Source organism: Nesoenas mayeri (assembly GCF_963082525.1).
Source record: "Nesoenas mayeri genome assembly, chromosome: Z".
In the NCBI taxonomy this organism is placed as follows: Eukaryota; Metazoa; Chordata; class Aves; order Columbiformes; family Columbidae; genus Nesoenas; species Nesoenas mayeri.
The window spans coordinates 27,039,500-27,061,660 of NC_137542.1; the positions used below are offsets into that span (position 1 = coordinate 27,039,500).

General features: G+C 38.2%; 1 protein-coding gene across 1 annotated transcript in view; it reads right to left on the minus strand.

Moving 5' to 3' along the window:
- Positions 1-22,161, minus strand: part of PTCH1 (patched 1) — a 66,231-nt gene that overhangs the window by 20,945 nt on the left and 23,125 nt on the right. Inside the window, exons 3-15 of the mRNA XM_080362022.1 lie at positions 21,349-21,538; positions 20,054-20,123; positions 19,850-19,941; positions 18,208-18,406; positions 17,447-17,568; positions 16,110-16,257; positions 15,094-15,225; positions 14,638-14,793; positions 13,920-14,018; positions 12,499-12,624; positions 5,539-5,657; positions 3,157-3,556; positions 2,346-2,655 (exon numbers count right to left, since the gene is read on the minus strand). Coding sequence (XP_080218148.1) covers positions 2,346-2,655; positions 3,157-3,556; positions 5,539-5,657; positions 12,499-12,624; positions 13,920-14,018; positions 14,638-14,793; positions 15,094-15,225; positions 16,110-16,257; positions 17,447-17,568; positions 18,208-18,406; positions 19,850-19,941; positions 20,054-20,123; positions 21,349-21,538 — 2,163 coding nt within the window. The remainder of the gene's footprint in view (positions 1-2,345; positions 2,656-3,156; positions 3,557-5,538; positions 5,658-12,498; positions 12,625-13,919; positions 14,019-14,637; positions 14,794-15,093; positions 15,226-16,109; positions 16,258-17,446; positions 17,569-18,207; positions 18,407-19,849; positions 19,942-20,053; positions 20,124-21,348; positions 21,539-22,161) is intronic.

Consider the following 22,161-nt stretch of genomic DNA (forward strand, 5'->3'; position numbering starts at 1 on the left):
CCCTCGAGATAATTACCGAACTTTGACAAGTGTGGTAGCTTTTAGTATAACAGTTTAGTTACCCCGCTACATCAATGCCCTGTATGATTTTAAAACATAATTTATTTTTATTGATACATCTCCATATCCTTCTTATTCACAGCTTTGTGAATGCAATATCACATTCTGTGCAGACAGCCCTGCTCTTTATAAAGCAGCTGATTCCAATTAATCGTGCCCCTCTCGGGGAAGGTGGGTAAGATGGGCAAGGACACAGACCTAAATGCTAATTAGTAATCATAACAATTGATTCTAGAACTATGGGTGATCAATGGGCCAAGCAACGTGCTTCCACATCCACTTGAACCACTGCAAGCCACTGCTTCCTTGGATTGTCCCTAGCCTTTCCAGTATAGCATTTCAGCTCCATGAACCCTGTCAGAACACCCAGGGTACCACAAATACTCACAGCTCCTCTAGTCAAAGAGAAGCCGAGGACAAGAAGCATGGGCAGGCTAATGTGGGCTGGAAGGAAAACTGTAACTATGGGCAGTTAAGAAGAGAACAGGAACACCCTTAAGTGCACGGCAGATCTGGAAAGGTCACATCTGAACACAGACACACAGAACAGAGGAGACGTGCAGGCCCTTGGCACTGAGCCATGGCCACACAAACAGTCCTTGGCACAAGGAGGTGATTATAAATGGACAGGGAGGCATCCAAAGCGGAAGGAGGTCGGGAAAATACGTGGTAGGCCTGAGAGAGAGGGAATGGGAGCAGCACTAAGTGGACCAGCCTCCAGCATTTCACCCTGAGAAGGCAGCAAAGGAGCGGATCCAAGGGCACTTCCTCCTGACTTTATCGCTGGCAGACTATGCTGAAATTCAGCAATAGCATGTGAAGATCCTAAACACCATCTCAGATTTCCATCTCCCTCATAGGTTTGGAAGGGGGAGGAGGGGTGAGGGTGGAAGGTGGCACACCACACACATTTTCTTCCTACTGTTTTGGAACGACAACAAAAAATACCCAAAAAAGAAATAAAATAGCAGAGTTACAAGAAAATTTTAAAAAGCATGTAGAAAGATGCTTGATTAGAAATATAGAAAGTATAGTAAGGTTTCAATCCAGCAAAACATCTAAGCTATGTTGATTTTTCTTCCTGCCAGTAATACCTTCCCTTTCAGCTCAATATGCTTATGTGAGCAAAATATTTTAAGTAAAACTTCCAGTAAGTAGGATGTAATGAATGGAGCCAATGTATTTAAAAACCATTAAAAAAACAAAGCTAATTGCTGAAATACTGCTTTGCATGACTTAACAGTGCACTAAACACACAGGAAACTTGATCATTTTGTTTAGCTGTGTCACTTAAATGCATCCGCTCTCCTAATGCTGCCCAACATATTTTCAGAAGGAATAAAATAGCCCAAGTGCTAGCAGTTACCTACATGTTGTCTAAGAATCACTGGCTGCACTGGTCATCTGTAAACAGTTAAGGTTAAAATTTACAGTCTCACTAGGTCAGCACAATTTATTTTTCTGTTGGCAAAGGCTTCCTGGAGATTCTCCCAACAGAAAGACAGTGGTAGGACAGAATTACTCCAAGGCAGAATATGTTTGCTCACAGCAGAGAGCTGTTAAATCTGCTGAGATGTAACAGTACTATTTATTTTAAATACTAAATAGTTATTTGTCTCAACATGTGTAATTATAATATCTTTAATAAGCTGGCTTCAATATAATTATAATCACAGTACCTGGAAGGCCATGCCTTCTCTTGTTCTTCCCTGCCCCATTACAACTCGGCACAGAAAAAGCATCACCATAGATAAACTGAGGACACTTGATTGGGAATGTAGAATGTACAGTAAGTTCCAAATCCAATAAAATATATAAGCCACACTGAATTTTATTTATGCCAGCAGTCCCAGCTGAAGCCAACAGGATCATGCATGGTGAAGTTAAGCCTGTGCCAAAATACATTGCTGGACAGGGATTTCTCATGTACTGTTCTCAAAACACTGAGCAAACATTTATTTGCCCAAGACAGTGGGCCATATTTTGCCATTAATTCTACAGCAGAATTCCTCATTAACTGCTTAGAAATTAATGGCATGAGATGGCCTCTCATAGATATAATCTCTTACAGCTTCAAAACTCTCTTACTGGGAAGTTAGCCACAAAGAATTTAAGCGACCTGTTAGAGAAACAGCAAATCAACCTGTGATCAGCACCTAGGTGTTCTCCGTCCTGCTCGCGGTCCTTAATCATGTGATTGTATTTGAAAAGGGGAACGTTACCAGCATGAAAAAACAATTTCTACTGTGTAGTTAAGAATAAAAGTTCAGGTAACTCCCTCTTACCTTGCAGCCAGTCTCGAAAGTAGTGCAACCACATTTTTGGAAGCTGCCTATCCTCTTCCAACAAGACGTATGTCACGTTGCTGAAACTTCTGTGAAGTTCATAAAGTAAGTGCTGGACATTTGGATAATCTGCTTTCTGTGTCACAATATACATGTTGTAGAATGAAAAGTACTTGAACTGTGCGGCAATGAAGTCATATTCCCGTGTTTCCCGTGGTACAATGTCTGTGAGATCCAGTCCATCTCTCACCTGGGTAGTTCCATAAAGGCTGAGCCCAAGTAAACCCAGAAAAAGAAAAATAACCACAACCTGCAACAGAAAATGGAAAATGCATTTGGTTTTAGGTTTCTAAAGAAATTAACAACTCATAATGGCAGTCTACAAAGCCAGGTTCAAAATTAACACCCGTCAGTCTACTTCAAAGCTTTTATTTCTTCCTTTTTTTTTTTTTCATACACATACACACTACAAGGCTAAGCTAATCTGCACTTCATTGAAGGGGCTCTGTGTCATGGATGATAAAGCTGTATAATAATAAAGTTTAAAAGTGGGTTTAGTTTCACTATTCACAAGCTTGTGTTACCGAAAATCACCAAAACCCTCACTCGCAACTCAGATTTGAAAAGTATGTCTCCACAGCACTCATAAGTTAAAACTTTTACAGAACCAAATTAGCTGTAAAATTATTAAGGCCTGTTGTTCCAAGAGAATTCCATTTATTCCTTATATTAAATATCACTGCCAGGATCACCTCATTACTGTGCAAGGCAGAAGTCTATTTTTGAAAAACAGGTAGCATTCCCTGATTACCTTAGCTTTTGGTTTTAGGAGGAATGGAGCATAATGCTTCTCTGCAAAAGATGAGAGTGTCCACTTCGTACAGGGTGGCTCAAGGCAATGCATGTTGGAGTCTGAGAATTGGGAAAGCAAATCCCTCGTCGAACTTGCGCTTTCTGGGCTCTGGCAGCTGAGATTATCTTGCGTCACTGTCACCGGCTGCACAGAGATTTCTGAGCGAGGCTCTGCGGTGGTGTAGTACACCTGCGTATGAGGATCGTATTCTGTGCGCAACTGCACTGTAGACTGCATTGTAATCTGAGTTTCATGTGCAAAACTGTGACTGCTGTATGGGGGTGGAGGACTGTAGCAAGTATTGTCGTTTTCTGCATATGCTTGAGGTTCAATCTGAATCACTCTAGTGACACATGGACTGTAACAGAAGAGAAAAACATCTGTTCGCATTTAGATGGACCTTTACTTTAATCAGACCGGATAGGATAACCTGCTTCCATCTGAGACTGCTTCTACTACTATTAGATAGTTTATATAAATTAAGTGCAACTTTTTGATATAAATTTTACTCTGCACCTTTAGGAAACATTTCTCAGATGTAGTTCAAAGCAAAGGCCTCTGAGAATGTAAGCACATTTCTTGTGCTCAAGAAAGAAGGAAACAGCATTTGTCTGATAATATTGACATCTACCCACACCACTTCATTAATTACACATGCTAATCAGGTCAACACCCAGGTAGTCACACAGTCTGAATGCACAATATGTGTGTGAGTTTACACCTATGTGCCCACGTTGAGAATTAAGCTATTTAGATCAAAATGTAAACACATGACATACTGAGTTCTTCTGTTTAGAACTATTAGAGTAACTGTTAAATAATATTTGGGCCTTCTGGATAAGATCTCAGACTTTTGGGAGGCAGGTTGAAACCACTTGCCATACACTGACAGAATGTTTTAAAAATTAAATAAACATATGCAAGGATTAATTCCCAGAAAAGATGGGCAGCATGAAGAGACAAAATTACTGAAGTAATTGAAACATTCCCCTCATTTTTGTCTACATAGACCTTAACAGATACCTAGTTTATGAAAAAAATTATCAGAGACAAACCTCTTCCTGTAAATGAGAAAAGACAAATTTATGATAGTATCAGAGATTTTTTACCAAGTGGACAAATCCTACAAAAACAAGAGGAATTCAGAATATTGTCTGGCTAAACAAAGCAAGCTCTCAGTAACTGCATTTCTTCATGCATAAATAGACCCAAATTCTGAAACAGACTTGGTGCAACTTTAGAGGACGGAATAAATGGAAGGTCTGATTGCCCTGTATTTCTGAGAATCAGGGCTCCAAAATTCACGCACATTACGCCATCCACTGAAATTGTGACTGAAATCAGAAAAAGAAAGTAGAAGTCCTGGCTTGGGATCAACTCCCTGTTCCAACCACTCCTTCAAAAACAAATTTAGGAAAGCGCTTTCTCTCTTTGACATTAAAATTAAAACGGCAAACTATGTCAGCTCCTAGGTGGGTGTAAAAGGCTAAGATAACACAACATGGATTCTCACATGCTGGTTATGACAGTAAGAGGACATGTGTACAAATGTATGTGATCCTCTCCATTGCAGGCAAAGCAAAAACTAAGGCAGAAAACATGCTTAATTAATTATGAGTGGCTCCACCGATGAGAACAGACTCTTCCTAGCCCCATTCTATGCTCAGAGCTGGCTGTGTATCAGGTGAGAGTCTGTGTGTACACTCTTTAGAATGGCAGTATTACCATTTAAAATTACTATTGCAGTGATAACAGAAACTTTATCGAGCATTATCCTATAATGATACTGATCATCCTGCATTCCTCACAGTCCTATGAGAAACTCAGCTAAGTGGAAGTCATTTAACAGTTTATACATTATGTTTATGTATTTGAGTTTAAAGGAATAAAAAATATAGAAATTAGCAGAGTGTAAGTAAGGCTTCTCAGTGCTCTGAGTTATGTAGAGTCTTCTAGGACTACCCAGTACTAGCACTGGACAGCTTGCAGTACCCTGTAACATTCTAAAAACACTTGAAGATATTCCTAAAGCATGTATCTTTTATATGCTCTCCAAATATTGTCCTCCAACAGTCAAAATGAACATAACATATGAATGAAAGGAAAAGTGTGTGTGTGTTTGAGAGAGAGAGAGAGGGACAGATATATTTTAAATTCTCCCCTCAATCAGGTAAAAACCAAAGCAGCAAACTTAAGTCAGCCACTGGCAATGAAATCGTAGCAATAACATCACTGACTCTGTTGCAATCAAAAACTCCTACTCCTGACCAGGAATGGGAGCACAGGTTGATGACCACAAATGGGATGCACTTCATTTTTTAATCTATCACACTTTCTCACCTGGTAAAACAGCAGAATATATCCAGTCTCCTGTCTTCCCGACGATAAAGGTCCATGCTCAGGATAGCAGGAAAAATCAGCAGAACCATAGCAAAGTTGAATACCACCACAACTGCTGCCTAGAGATCAATCATGGGAGAAGTGATGTCGTTACTAAGCTTCACATAGGGCATCAGCTTTACAAAGCATAAAACCTCCTTTCAGTTCTCATTTGTTCACACATTTACCATGTCAACCCCCCAGATGCTTTCAAGATTTTCCCTGATGAAACTGATACACTTCTACATTCCTCTTTCATTATGGTGGGCCTATTGGGTTAATTAGTTTTAATAATAAATTTCATATTGTTTGAATACATCTGTGTCTGGAGATATGGTTGTGATTTTTTAATGTGGGAAAACAGAGTCAAAAGATCTTAGTTTTGCATGAGATTCTGCCATATTTAGAGTCTCACAGTAAAAAAAAAAAAAGATGAAAGCAAAAGCAAACCTAGAACTAGAACTAGAAAGGGATGCAAAGAAATTTAAGCATTACAATAACATTAAAGCATATTATTAAATCAGAAATGAAACAAAGGTTTAAGTTAATTTAAATGAAACTGCTCTATTTAGTAAAATGTTATGCACTTGATGTACTTACTTAAGTCTAGCCAAAAAGAGCAACATTTTGGGTTTATCAGGGATTATTGTTAAAGGAGAATCAAAATTAATCCAACACGCTATAAGAAATTTATATATTGATATACTTGCGCTTAAAAGAACTTGATTAATGAGCCAGTCTACCAAAACAAGTCTTAAATTGTAACAAGAATAGATCTTAAACTGGAACAAGAATACTTGGTTTAATTTGCAAAGTGAACATTACGTAATGAACAAAAAAAATCCTCCCCGCCCACCCCCTTTCAAACCATACTTCAAACCCTTTCCCACACAGAGATTCCCAGAGAATTTCCATGACCATATGCAGTGCAGCATCTATCATTATTATTAATAGCATTTATTTGTAATGCAGAATTGTTAGGAGCACTAGTCATCACAAAGGGAAAGCCTGGGCACAGATGGGACAGGAAGACACTTACAAGAGTAGGAGAGACACTGGGGAAAAAAATGGTTGAGCCATCAACAGGTGAAAAAGCAGCCCGAAATCCTTTTCTTTTACCCATTAGATAAGCAGTAGCCATCTCAATAGCAGCCCAGTTTCATGTTAAGGAAATAATACAAACTATCAAGTGCCTCCACCTGTAAACTTCTGAAGTTAACAACTGCTTGGGTTAAAACAGTCATAACGAACAAAGATGGGCTACAAAAATGAAGTCATCAATCTGATATAAATAGGCCCCCCTTTTTCCAAAATAGATGAATGGCTGCTTTTGATGTTGAAAAATCAGGCCTCAAAACTGACAGGTCAAAAGATGTGATATCCAAAATCCATGTTGTAAAAATTCTTGACTTAAGTGCTAAATAAATACTATGAATCACCTAAACAATGCAAGTTTTATTTTTGTGTCTCTTCATCTGAAAATTGAAAGTACTAAACACTGAATGATTTCAATAGTTCTGAAGCTGTCAAAGTATAATAAAAAGACTAGATATTTTTTTCACTTTCCTGAGGATGAGAGAATCAACTAGTTATGTAAATATTTTCTAGTCATCTCAATCATAAATATATAGTATAAAAAAGTGGGTTTATTGGTGTTTCTCTTGTTGTCTCTAGCCTGCCTGAAGTAAGATTTTGGTCCTGCTGGTGGCTGTCTGTAGACACAACTACTAAAACAGAATTACCTATTACTTAAAGCCAAATTACCATTAAGCCATCTTTGAGAGAAAAGATCCAATGACTATTTCATGATCTATAAATATTCACACAGAAAGTTACGTAAGATTATAGCCAAGACTTTAAAATTAAGTGATTGCCTTTTGATCCTCTCTAGAATTAACTGAATCTGTCAGAAAAACAAATGGCTGCTATTGCAAGCAAGGTGTTTGTTGGACCTAGTTCATACAACTGCTTTCTTTATTGCTGCTAAACCAGAGAAGGTTGAATAAACCATATAACATGAATAATTAGTTGTGTCTAACCAAGATCTTCTATCAACGATCAACTAAGATTTATTGAGATTTGGAAAAAATAGCTGAGGCCCGACTCAATAATTCTTGGTCCCCCCAGCATGGCTGAAAAACTAATACAAGTCCTTCGTTCCTGCTCCATAAACTGCAAACACGTCATGCTGTATCAGTGCCCACTGTAGATGCCAGCAACCTTGAATCTCAAATGCACTAAACCTGAAAACTAGCACCTAAATGTATAGCAGAGGTGCCATTAAAGTTACTTATATTCACCTTGGATATTTTAAGAAGCATGGAAGCTAATCCAACAACACATGGTATATCTGCCTATTAACATGGCATCTCTTTTTAGAACAATTAGATTTTTCATCCCGGTGTTGATGTACTAATCCTGCAGCTAAAATATTTTTAAACAATCCTCTCTGTTATGATTTGTACTTATATAGATTCCTAGAGCTTAACACCACACTTTCTATATATTGCACACTGTCTCTCCCTCACCCACCTATCAAGCGTTTCAAGGGTGTTAACAGTTCTCAGTTTTCAGAATTAAATAAAGAAAACATTGTTCTTGTATCAATTCTAATTTGTTGTACCATCAAAAAACACCATGTGACTTGATACGGAAAGAGAAGGAAGGGATGGCTTTATCTCTGATCTGATGCATCAGCCACTGCTTCCCCTCCCAATGCCATTTAGACATCTGGTGGCTAGGAATGGGAAGGTATGAGAAATACCATCATGGCAACACCCACAACCTGTAACAATTACATTGACAAAAAACAGTAGTAGCAGAGCTTGCAGGATACAGACTATCTGTCTGCAGCACCCAAGCTGAGAGCATGCTTAGGACTTCTGGGGATAGGGCATCTTATCTCATACCTTCAGAGACGAACAGGAGAGGAAAGGGCCCCAGACCTTACCCTTGAGAAGTCAACAAAGGTAAGATTAGTCCTAGAAGGGATAAATGGGGCCTACTCAAGGGTGTAAAATGAAGGTATTCAGTGAAATGAGATCAGAGAGCAGTAAAAAAATTCCATTAATTAGAAAAAAAAAATGTTGGTCGCTTTCTGAGAAACATGCTCTGCTTTTTGCATCTTTTCATAATGCACAAGCCTTAAAATATTATTGCTGGTGCAACTGTTAGGAGAGACAGAAGAATGGCAGTCTGTACTGGAGGCGGCAAGGGAGAGGCAGCCCGGCTGGGGCCCCGCGGAAGGTATGTGCTGCTCGGTGCCATTCCTGGCAGCCCACCCAAGGAGAAGTGGTGTGCTGTATAGCCAGAGGTGATGAACAGAGGAGGAGGTCTGTCAGGAAACTTCCACCCTACTGCTGCTTATCTGCAACTCCCTCCTGACAGCCTACAGACTCAGATCCCTCCTTCCCCTCCCCTCTTCCCTTAAGCTTTTACTTCGCTTGTTAAATTCTCATGTCAGGAGCAGGGAAAGGTAAATTATGTGGGTAAAAGAAGAGGGACGAACCACTCCAGCAGAGTAAGGTAACTGAAAGAGCTTGAAAACTTACGTTCTTCCTCTCCACAAGCCCACCACTACCACCTGGTAATGCACTTTTACATTTAGGAAAAAACTTGTCATTTTTTACGGTGAGGGAAAAAGTTACTTCTTAGACTTATTGGGAAAAGTTCCATGCCTGCTCATTAGTGAATTCACACCACTCCTCTGCTGTCAGGGGAGGAAGTTTCTGGTGTAAGCAAGAAGAGGTGGATGAATTTTTGTGAAGCCGTACCTTCTCTTTCCTGAGCAGAATTTATTCCATAATGGTATCCAAATAGTCTGAGGAAAAAATTCAGCCCAGCAGTAGTTATACTTTGCTTTGATTTCCTTAACTTATATTCAAAACAAAGGGCTATGTTTAAGAATTTTCCACTGCAAACTTCAAAAACTTTCAGTGGATTTCTCTAATAACCTGCCCACCACAACTTTAAGAAATGAAACACATCTGAAAAACAAGGATCTATTCCTTCAAAGTCCAAGCACTCTTATAGGTGATTCTTGTGACTATCTGGGGCACTTTCAGCATCTCAAAGCCCTAAGACTGTTTAAATAAGGGGCTAATAAGATCAACAAATGAAAAAAATTAAAACTATTAAAGAGGTAAAACAGTCCCTATCTGCACAGTGGAATTAATTTTAAAAAAATCACTTTCAAAATGACTAATTTCCATTTTTTAAAACTCAGCAAGAGCTAACCCTAGCAAACTCCTAAGACAGCATCAGATTTGCAGTGTTGGAGTTCCACAAAGTAAATGGACTCAGAGGTACCAATGAATTGCTTTAGCTGGCAGAAGAGAAGCTGGGAAAGAAGCAAGCATTGATATGCAAAATATGAGTTTCAAACTGAAAGTTGTGCTGCAGATGCAGGAAACCATTTATTCTCCCCAAGCAGCTGGGTTGTTTTACAGATACTGGGCCTCAAAAGTTATGGAAACTCTGACAATTATCTTGCAGTGTCTCAAGAAAAGTGAATGAAGAGCAAAACAAGGTCAAGAGCAATCCTTTTTTTAAGTCCATCTGTTAAAAATTCAGTATCTGGACGAGAAGAAGGCAGCATCTGTGAAAAGTAAATGCAGTATTTCATTGCTTTCTAAGTCTTGCTAGGAAGCTATCAAAGACAGCAAAGACTCCTTGTTTAAACAAGCCTGAGTAAGAGGGAGAGGGAGGAAGAAGACTGTAAATAAAGAAATCTATACATAAATACAGACCACCCACCAAAATCTACCATAGTTGTCTGATTCTGAATGCTGTGATTGATGTACCACCTGATTCTGATTTTACCCGGTGAAGCTAGGCAAAACAAGTAATAGATGTCCTTTTCTAACAACAAAGGATGCTATTTTAGTGGTTTATATCTTATATACATACCAGCTATTCATATTGCTCTAGCACCAATAAATCCTCATTACAAGCGTACAGCTGCCCTTTTTTGGCACATTTTCCATCTCTTATATACATATCAGGGGTAACTTTGTGCAAGCAAAGACAAATTACAGATGTACATGAGAAAAGATTGAGCAACTCAAACATTAATTTCTGGACACCCAAAAGTTCCTCCACATAGATTCCATATTAATCACTGCCTTAAAAAGGACTTTGATAATAATGTTTTTATTCTGAATAATATCAACATGTTCATACATGAATATGTTGAAATCTCACTGGAAACTTTTTATCATTTTGCTATGCAGACTGTTTTCTGAACTTTCAGTGATACAGTCTACAGTGTGGCAAGAGGCAAAAATAAAATAGTTTAGGAAATGTATATTTAACTTAGATTACAGTAACCATTACAGCTGTTGTCTCCACATATGTTCCAAAGGCAACCTGTCATGTTCTGATGTGAAGACTGAGAACAGAGAAAGGCTTTCATCAGATAAGAAAGAATAATTCTGGTGGCTCCCACTCAATAGCTCAGCAGTGTGATTAGGACAAAATGACCCCTCCCTTGTTGAGTACTTCTTTTGAGATGCATTTAGGCTGAAATAACTTCTGTAAAACACAGGTACCACAAAGCCTGACAAAATAAGCCTTTGCTGATTCCTAGAGAAGATCTCCAGTGTCGTGTTAACTGCTTAGGGTACATGTTGAATGTTTTAATTTAGGCCACAGATTTAGGAGACATAAATAACTTCTTCCTAAAGAAGAAGTGTTACAATTCAAAAAATATTTCACACATTGACACTCATCTTTGCCATACAATAATTCACTGTCACATCACCTGTAAGCAGAGACTAAATACTGCTAATGATTCAGGATGAAGGATCTAGTTTTAGTTGCCACAGACATCTGCTAAACAATGCAGAGAACCAATGCGGCCTTTACTTTCTCTATTATTCACTACCAGTTGCCTACTGAGGAGGAAATGGTAAACAAATTATTAAAACTTATTGGTAATGTAACTACAATTGCAAACAGTTTAACAGTTTAACAATTGCAAACAGCTTAATGCAGGCATACTTAAACCTCTAAAACCAGAAATAATTGCCACATATATTAAGAAAAATTGCAGCCTTTGCTTCCTCTGGATAGCCAAGGGCTCAAGGATAATGAAAAATGATTGGAGAACTGGGCTACAGCAGAAGAAAAATAAATGCTGAAAAAGTAAAGTTTGTCTGCTCTGTACCAAGGTCAGACAGTGCTATAAATTGCTTGTGTATTAAAGCAGTGCCAGGGAGAAACTCCCAAAGCTTTCTTTGAAGAGCCCTTGTTTTTAGAAGAAAGCTTTCTCCAGCATCCTTAATATTTCATATTCCTGAAGGTAAAATATTACGAACAAATACAAGGAGACAAAGAGAAAAAGGAAGAGAGAATGATACATGGTTCAGCACATAAAATTCACATTTTCTCTCAAAGCAGTTGGAACATAAACTTCTTGAAGTTTTCTCCAAGTTTGCTAAAATTGCACTGGGAGCAAGGCAGTACGAACAGCTGCAGTAATAATTAATATGGCAAATGCATATTCGCTGCTGTCTTTGCACTTTGGTTACAGTTTTTAAGAGGAGCAAATTGGACAAACGTAGAATGAAAGGATTAAATTCCTACTAAGGAATATTATGGTACAGTCTACTCCTTTTGTCTTAAGAATGCAAATCTTCCTGGAGACTTGTTTCTGCTTAGTTGAATCTTGGTTTTCACACTCAACCCAGCTGTGATGAGGCAGGGTCTTCTTTCACCTGCTAAGAGGATGCGAGAGACTCCATGCACGAGAAACGGCAGAGGTAGAATCAAGGACAGACAGCAGTTGTTGTCACCCAGCCATCACATACTGGTTCAGTGAACTGCAGCAGCCCTGAACACGGACTTTACCACTAACAGGTATCATCACTAGCCGTCCATGATGGGACCATGCTTAAGAGCTAACAAAATATATAAACTTACTTGGAGTGAAAATGCTCGTAAAGCAGGAATAGGAATTAAGGCAGCCATAAAGAAAGCAGTAACATTGCTGATAGATGTAAGGGCTACGCTTGCTCCTGTTCGCTTCAAACATTCACCTGTTCTGTCCTGCAAAACAAATGGGTGTCTTAGAAGTGAATAAGGTAACGTCCTGCAAATGAAGGGGTCATCCTACAGAGATAACACAGTAACAGTGAAAAATTATTACAATGAAATTCTGAATACAAGTGTGCACTTGAGAGTACATGAGAATAAACAATATACTAAATACACAGGTCAGGAGAAAAGCAGATGACACAGGAACTGCTCATGTTTTTTGAGGGTAGAAAACATTATCAAAGCTGATTCCAACTTCAGAACACAAAACTAAATTGGTACTGACATTGTAGCAAATACATCTGTAATTAAGTGGGATGTGTTTTTTTTACCAGTGGAGTCACTTGGTATTCTTAGTTTTCAGACAAAATAACCATGTATTAACAGCATGCAGGCATAACACAGCTACACATCTTGAAGAAGTATGTAACAAAACAAGAAAACAACCCCAAACCAGGGACCACACACAAAAAATGCAGACATATCAAGATACACACATGACCTATTTTACAACATATGGAGGCTACAGCAGACTGAGGTTGTACTGCCTACAGGCCCAACTTGCTGGAAAGAGCACATGGAAGACATTGCTTGTACAAAACCAAATGGGCAAATATACATTGCTTTTAAATGGTTTGTACTCTGGATAAGAAACTTAGGACTGAGGGCAGAAAGGTCAATAAAAATAAAGGATCATAAAAGCTACATCATCTTAGATTTCATAACATTAATATGTTATGCTTTGAAATGTCATGGTCAATTATAAACATCAGAAAAGAAAAACAGAAAAATACACAATATAAGTCAAATGTAAGGTCATAACAAATAAGTAAAGGTAACAGTTGATAGAAATAAAAAGAAGCATTTGTTTTCCAAGCTGTCCTCCTTCTCTTTAACAATTTTGTCTTCCCATTAAGAGCATCCTATCATTTAACTGTCAGAGTCGTATTTGAGTTTGTTCTTAAATTTACAGTAACTTTTGCTGAAATTTTGGGCACAATTTGGATTATGTAAATTCGCCTTTATATGACAGCTATAAATTAAATTTTAAAAACAAAATAAATCTAAGACACTATTTTAAAAAAAAAGAGAGAAAAAGAATATAAACATTCCAAAACATTCTAGGATAACACATATTGCCATTGTTTCCTATTTTGACAGAAATAAGAATTTCCAGACCCTATGAAAAGCTACTGAGAAAAAAACTGGGTCTTTTTAATCCTTACTAATTAATTCTGCATACAGTTATCTTTTCCTATATGAAGCCTTTTGTTTTATCTTCCCCCAAATCCCCATTCTGTTATTACCTCAAATGGAATTCTCTTATTCTGCCCTGTTTCACTAAATGCGTGTGCCAGAAGGAAAACATCATCTACACCAACTCCAAGAGCAAGAAAAGGCAAAACCTTGGGGGAGAAACAAAACAAACAAAAACCAATAAAGTTGTTTTATGATCTGCCATGCAGCTAGCCATTAAATGACTAATTAAAGCAACTTTTACATTACACTGTACACAAATCCAAGGGTAAAATGAAAATCAAAAGGATGCAATACAGCCATTAACTTTTATTCTGGAATACTGCCATATACTTGCCCTATACCACTTACAGGTAAAAAATCTCACCAAAAGTAATTGAAGTTCTGAGTAGATGAAGAACATCTGATAATAATTCAAGATACATTTAAAGTATTTTCAGAATTTGAATATCCAGATATATTCACATGTAAAGAAAAAAACTGCACCTTTTTATGTACAACTGGGTGCCTCCACTCGTATTTGGACTGAGAAAAATCAAATAACACAGAATCTAGTAATTATACAAACTACATGATACCTTTCTTTAATATCATTTGGCAGTACAATTACTTATTTTCTACCAGCATAAGCTATGAGATAGAAGAAAGCCACATGTAAAAATCTAGAGCGAAATACTTCTGCAGCTTTTTTCCCCTCAGAGATTCAGTTCTGTTCATTTACTAACCAAGTACTTATAACTTAACAGCAGACTTGTGTCTCTTAAATACCTGAGTTGTGGCAGCATTAAAGGAAATTCCAATCAATGAGCACAGGCCCAATCCTGCAGCCACTGAGAGTGCAACCAACAAGACTCCTGCCAGCCCCACGGCACCCTGAGACTTGGCACAGTCCCACCGCAGCATTGTTAAACAGGCGTAGGCAAGCTAAAGCAAGTGGGGGGGAAGGAGTTGGGGGAAAAAGAAGGCAAAATATTAGAATAGATCCTTCTCTAACAGCTATCTCTCCCCACCCAAAATACACATCCTTATAAACATCTCTAAACAGAACAAACACATCATAGATGCTACACTGAGGAACAGGTGACAAGCCCGAGGCAAAAGTTTACAAACTGCAGGTTTTATTTTAAATATGCCTAATATGTTGGACTTCTGACTGGTAACAATAAAGCGGATGTTTAAGCCCTGCTCACTCCCAGTGAAAATTAAATAAATGTGTTTTATTACCATTAGCAAGTAGCCACTAGCTACTCTGATAACGCTGACATCAGAAAATGACTTTAGGATGTCATCCAGAGTGGTCGTAGTAAAGGAAAGCACCTTCTGAGTAGAGTTTTGTGCAACACTTTGATGAACGACCTATGAAAAGAAGAATAAAACAACAAATTCATTACCGTCTTCTACAGCACACGTCTACTACTTTTGCCTTAATGCTCCTGCAAAAGCCCAGGCCCTATACAGATTTTATGCTGATACTACGGAAATGTGTTTGGGAATTACTTCTTGCAAGCTACTGATGATCAGACAAGAATTTGCATCCCTCAGGAAAAGCTACTGCATTTCCAGCCCATTCCAAACATTTAACTTGAATCCTCTTCCCATAACTCCACTGTGGATTTGTTGCAGTATGAGTTTTGCCTTTAAGCCAAGGCCAGCGGTCTCTTTCTCCCTGCCTGGCCATTTGCAGAGGTCAGAAGCAGCGCAGCAGAGGTCAAAGCTTGGGACACAGGGGCCAGGCACTGTCACAGAGCCTCCCCACCCAGGCTGCTGCTGGCAGAGCAGCCTGTGGCTGGCTAATGTTTTCCAGACGCATTTAGAATAATCACGCCAACCAAAAGCTTTTGAATTCCAGCTAGTTCTTTGGTTCCTTCTCAGCCTCAGCAAAGCAAAAATGTCCCACACACCAAAGACCGAAACTTTCATGTCTTCTCTTACGTGAATAACAAAGCAGCTTCTTAATTGAAAAAAACAAAAACAAAAACCACAAAAAAAACCCCAAACCAACAACAAAAACAAACAAAAAAACAACCAACCAACCAAAACCAAAACCAAACCAAACCAAAACCAAACCAAAATGCACCACAAATAATAAAAAAGCTTAAAAACTGGGAGGCAATTTAAAACCAGAACTCGGTTCTGGTTTAAGCATCTTCCTTGAAAAAATACTACAAAAAGCCATGACAGAAGGCAGTGGATCTCAGCAGGATTTCAAGGTATGATATATACATTATTTTCAGTTTTACCTCAACATACATCCTCTGCCAGGCTTCCAGAATTGCTGCTGCTTTATCCTCGTTCCAGTTGATATGTGAAACATATTCGTACCCCTTGAAGTGCTCATACATTTGCTTAGGAGTCATTAACTGAAACATGGTTTGTAAAGCCTGGGCGCTGCAACATGCAGAGAAGGGAGAAGAGCAAGAGGCATAAAATGAGCATTTTGAGGAAATTATTTTAATGGCATCAAGGCCTAAATAAGACCTTAATGGAGTTCTTGATGCTATAGGGCACATGTTTGTATTAAAATTGAAGAGAGTATAATTATTTTACTGTGTATCTGGTGCAGCTGTACTGGTCTACACACCATTGAGGCTCAATCTGGTTTCACTGAAGTTAATGAGAGTTTTACCATTATTTTCAACAGGATCTGTTTCAGAAGCAAAGAACATAACTCTACAAATCACTAAAGATCATGATTAACAGGTAGATTACTGTGAGGATGCCACAGGAACAGTTATTTCTATGAGATCTTGTAAATGCTGTTGGCCATTTGTCATTTGAAGACCTTGGTCTTTTTCATCCCCTGGAGAAAAATACCAGATTAAACTCCTGATGCCTGACAAGCTGCAAGAAGCACACAATTGCAACAACTATCCACCCTGGATTTCCACAGTATCCAACTGTATCCAGTAATTTTAGAAACTTATGGAACTATTTTATTTTTCACTAAAAATGTATTCTTTGACTACTTGCTGAAAGACTTATCAATTTAGTGTGAATGTTAAAAAGTTCAAAATTAATGTTAAAAAGTTCAAAATTAATATTAAAAGTTTTCTGTATTAAATACAGAAGAATTGTGCTTTATTTAGTTTAGTATGGCCTACGTTTTTCAGAACAGTTCTATTTCACTGTTTTTTCCCAGCAATGAAGTCCGGTGTTCCATGACTTCTTCAAGCGTCCAAAAACAAATGGGTTTGTTTTATTACTCAAAACTGTATTCAAGATGTAGGGACATAAAAATAGACTTTTCTCTGTATTGATCCTGAACAAAGAGTTCAGTGGGGATTTTGGAATTCTGAGAGATGTCAAATGAGTGAGCACACAAGCCAAGACATTTTTTGCCTTTTTTCCTCTGATTGTATTTCAAAACATGATCTAAGCTGTTCAATGCTTTAAACACTGTTCTAAAAAACAAAGTTACAAAATCACTCTTTTAAATTCTGTTCTCTCGAGGCATGTCCTCCTCAACTTGGGCTCATACTACACACGAAGAGCAGATTTTGCATGATCCTCTCCCTGTGCCCTGAAAACCAAACTCTCACAAAAAAAACTTTTCAGTTTCCATTAAACATTTGTTTACCTGACAAGTTTACCAGAACTGTTCTTGACTGTACCACCTACAATCAATTCCTCTTGCCAATGCATGTATTTTCTTGACAGTCCATAGCATCCGCCACTCAAAACAAGCGCTACATCAAGAGGCTAGAAAAAGTTGTAGAGAAGCAATTAATCAGTTTCCTAACTTCAGACAAACTCATCCCCTAATTCAACACTCAGTGTACTAGAATAATGGGTATTATAGACAATCTAGGAGGTTTACAAAGATAAATGTTTTCAACAAACCAAGCTGAACAAATCAGCTGGACACTTTTTGACCAGACAGCAATTCCTCCAAAGCCTGATGTGATTGATAAAGAGATACATAAAATTGGGGCCCGTGACTTCAAATTCTTCATGAAAATCAACAGAACTGGTGCTAGTTGAAGGAAGGATTTGCTGCATGTTGTGAGTGTAGAGCAGCAGCAGTATCCCAGCAATGGCTATGTCTGTCCGAGGCATCAGGTTTGCTGAAATGCCACATCACTGCCTTGCCACAGCCAGCCCGTAGCCGACAACCATACTCTTGAGTCTAAATACACAGGATTAAGCATTGCATCACAGAATGAGGAGAAGTTCATCAGTGTGGGCTAACAGCATATAATAGAAACAGAAAAATGACACTGCTCAAGAATAGAAACTATGTTGCTTGGAAGAAAATGCTTTACCTTCTTCTCTCCCCTCTGACCTCCCTCACGCCCTGGCCTCCCTTGAAAAGATATGCACGAAGACAAGCAAACTTACTTTGGTGGAATTTTTATTGGGAGCTGTGATTGGGCAATCGGGATCAGCAGGATTCAGGCAGGGTCGATCCATATAACCATGACCAACCTCTGCTTTATTCAGCATTTCTTCCCAGCTCTCCACTTGGTAGTTTATTTTCTTTAACTCTTCCAAGAATTCTAAGGGGTCAAAGTTGATCCACTGCAAAGGAGGCTTCCCTCTGCAAGAGAAACCAGGAGAAAATGACACACACAAAAAAGACAAAAGAAGTACTGAATCAAAAATACAAAATCATATTTGCACAAACAATGCAGTTATTTTCTGCTACAAGTTAAAACTTTTTCTGGTAAGGTTGTTTCATGAAATGTAAGGCATGTTTTAATTAAGATTAGTTTGTTTACTTTTCTTGCAGCCCAGTTGTAATTTTAACAAAAATACTCGGTTCTTACAAAGTTGTTGTATAAAACGGAATACTCACAGGTTAAAAATATTTCCATTTAAATGCAAAGGAAAACAAATCATCAAGCACCTAAATAACAAAAAAGCAGCCAACTGCTCCTTCAAAGAATCAGGGGGGAGGGGAGAGCGAAAGAAGAGAGGGGGCTGAGGAAAGAAAGACTTTCTCATAGTATCAGATTACTTCTTGCTAGTCTAATAATCATCTTGCAAATGTAATCAATCAATATAGCTGATCTTTGTTTATCTGTAACAATACTGCACTCCTTCAAATGCCCTGGCAGCTTGACTATCAACCATTAAGCTTTCCCGCTACCATGGCTGTCACCACTATCACTGTCACGTCTCCCACCCCCTACTTCTAAATTTGTGATGTTGACAGACTAGAAAGGCTTTTGGCTGCCTCATTCTGTGGTTCAAACCACACTGTATCTGCTTAACCAGGCTTAAGTCATTATTCCGAATCTCCCAACCAGAAAACACAAACCCCCTTATTTCCCCATCTAAAACTGTACACTAAAGGTTAGGAGATGGCCATTGCGAATTGCTTTTACAGAGACATGCAAACCAGGACAGAAACAATAACTCAAATGCTAACTCTTGCATAATTAACAGAAAATGCCTGCACAGATTAACAATTAACTCTTTAAAGGATTCAAGGGCATATAATATCACACTTGTAAACTGGGAGAAACGACCCATAAAAGATACTATATGGTTTATTTAATGATCTCACAAGCAAAGGATTTGTTCTTTATTCCTTAGGAAGACTTGAGATTTAAATCAAGGCATTTCTCTTAGGAATAAAATTCCAAGCCAATGTTTTTGTATTTTATGGGAAAAACAAAACAAAAGCCAAAAAACCAAACCAAATGAACACCAGAAACAAGTTTATTTCAGGAAGAAAAAAAAAAAAGGCATAAAATTCCTAAAGCCTGAATTCAGAACTTATATTTTATCTTGCATGCTAGCAGAATGGGAAAAATAACACGGGATTTAAACTGACACCTACAATCACTTCTTAGAAAAAGGAAAATCTTTGTTCAATGAAGAAAAATCAATGCATATTTTCAGTAAAGACGCTACACTTTATCTTTTATTTTTCTGTTAAACCAGAATCTGACCAAACAATAGGAATACAAATGAAAAATCATACAGTTACACAACTAAAATCAGTCAGACCCAAAAGTTATAGAAACATGCTTACAATAGGTAGGCAGTTCCCGACTGTAGCTTTGCTCCCTCCCAGAAGCAGTCCAAAGGAGTGATAATTAAGCAAGGATAAAGATATTCTATGATCTGTCAAAATCAGAAAGGGGAAAAACACAGTAACATTAGAATGTAATTCAAGTTGCACAAGCTGTATTGTAAGAATACACAAATCTTATAATTAAATGCCTGCTACCCATACCTGGTCCATGTAACCTGCTTCTGTGATGAGCTCTCCTGATTTATAACACAAATGTTCCAATTTCCACTGTCTGTAAGAAATACAAAGAACATTTTTTTTCTTTCACAAATACTGAAAAGCTATTTCTAAAATGTAACACACCTATAAAAATTGCAATTCATAGACACGTATTAGCCTCAAACAGCAAATAATTGAGAAAGGCAAATATTATTTAGCATAGATATACTCAAAAAAAGCAAAGGCCTTTCTTTTTGTAGTTACAGACTAGACAATTGTTTCAGTTACTCTCATTTTCTCTGTAAAATTCATTAAAAGTAATGGAGCCCCTTTTGGATGAACAGGCTAGTCAACAGGTTTAAGGGATAGAAATACATTTTTGTATAAATGGGACCACTTGCGACTTAACATGTCACTCGGAGACACAAGTGAGGGAGAAGCCAGCTCCAGTTCAGAGGATTAGAATATTCCCAGCTGACCCAGACACACAGGAGTAAAGAAACCATTAGGAATCCTGCCTTCCTTTTTCAGCTATGTTACAACCTCTGCTGCCATGGCTTCTAATGCCTTAGACAAGGCAGGAGCTGGGCAAATGATAACTGGAGCCTTGGTGCGTCGCACCTTGCAGGCAGCACCCCGTGGCACATCATCCTGTAAGCAGTAACCCTGGAGAAGGCAGTTTTCAGAGAGACGTCTCACTAGCCCAAAACTGGTATCTTCTTAAGATGCACCTTTGTTATTTTTTTGTTGGATAAGACACAACTCCCAACCTTCAGTACTGCACACAGCCACTCTGAAGGCCATCTCTGTTATGTTTGTTATTCCACACACCGCCATTTCTCACACCTGCATTTCCCTTTACATCCAAACTATTGGAAGGATAGTGACTCGTGCCAATGTTCAGTCATTATGTACCTCATGATGGTGTCAGCAAGTGAATTCAACTCTAATATGGAAGGATTTGCAGCATTAGGAATCCCATCCCTAAGATCCTATGTTTAAGAGCACAGACATCGCTGATGTACCAAGACAAATGCTGGGATACTATAGCACTGCTCATCAGGGTGCACTCAAAATCTCTTCCAACACCACTTAATCCATCTTATTTGTCAAAAGCCAACTTGTCACTGCTATCGTGCCACCATGTCAAGTATCAGAAAACAGTGGCCTTCATATCAAAACGCAGTCCTAAGGGAAAGGTTCTGAAGTGCTAACCATTTCAAAATACAGAGAGGGAAGCATGCACCCACTTTTTAGCTGTCACAGATGAACAGGAAAATTTCTGCTTTTCCCCTTACCTGTTGTACATATACACATGTACTCTGCTGGCTTGAAGTGCAGAGTCAAGATGCTGTCGGAGTGCTTCTGTGGTTAGTACATTAGCACCATCTTCCTGTGGAGTCTGGATCATGAGCTGGGGGTTAAACATGGCCTCTTCTCCAATCTTCTGCCGTGTGTAATTTAACTCCCGACTCACTCGTCCACCAACTGATGGATAAATATCAACAGCCTTGTATTAGCCAGTAACTGCTTATTCTGGATTGACGTGATGAGCACTTCCTAGTGAGAAAAACTTCACCATGTGCATGGACTATTCTGTCCCAAACTGATTACAATTTAACTCTCGAACTAATAACTTTATTTTAATAACACCGCAGTAAAAAACATATTCCTCATCAAAACAACATTGCCTCTACTGCACTAAAACATCGATGCATAAACTGGAGCCTCAAACAGTTTTTTCTTTATTTTAACCAATATCCCATATGTAAAAATTAAAAAAAAAAAAAAAGAAAAAGCCTTTCCTTGCAGACCAGACCAAATACTATGTTACAATTTCTTACACATGTATAAACAGTCTGCTTCAATAGCACATTTCAAGTTAAATGACTTTAATTTACACTTTTCTGCTAAACAATTTAGCAAAGGCAGAAGGAGAATGTTTCTCTTCAGTTAAAAAAGGGAGGAGGGAAGGAGTCAGTGAGTATGAGTACTTCTTTCAACCTTAAATTAAAAAAAAAAAAAAAAAGAAAAGAACAAGTTCATATAAAGAGATGCAGTTTTGAGTGTAGCAGAAAGGACTGTCTACAGCTAATTTATCCCAGCGCATC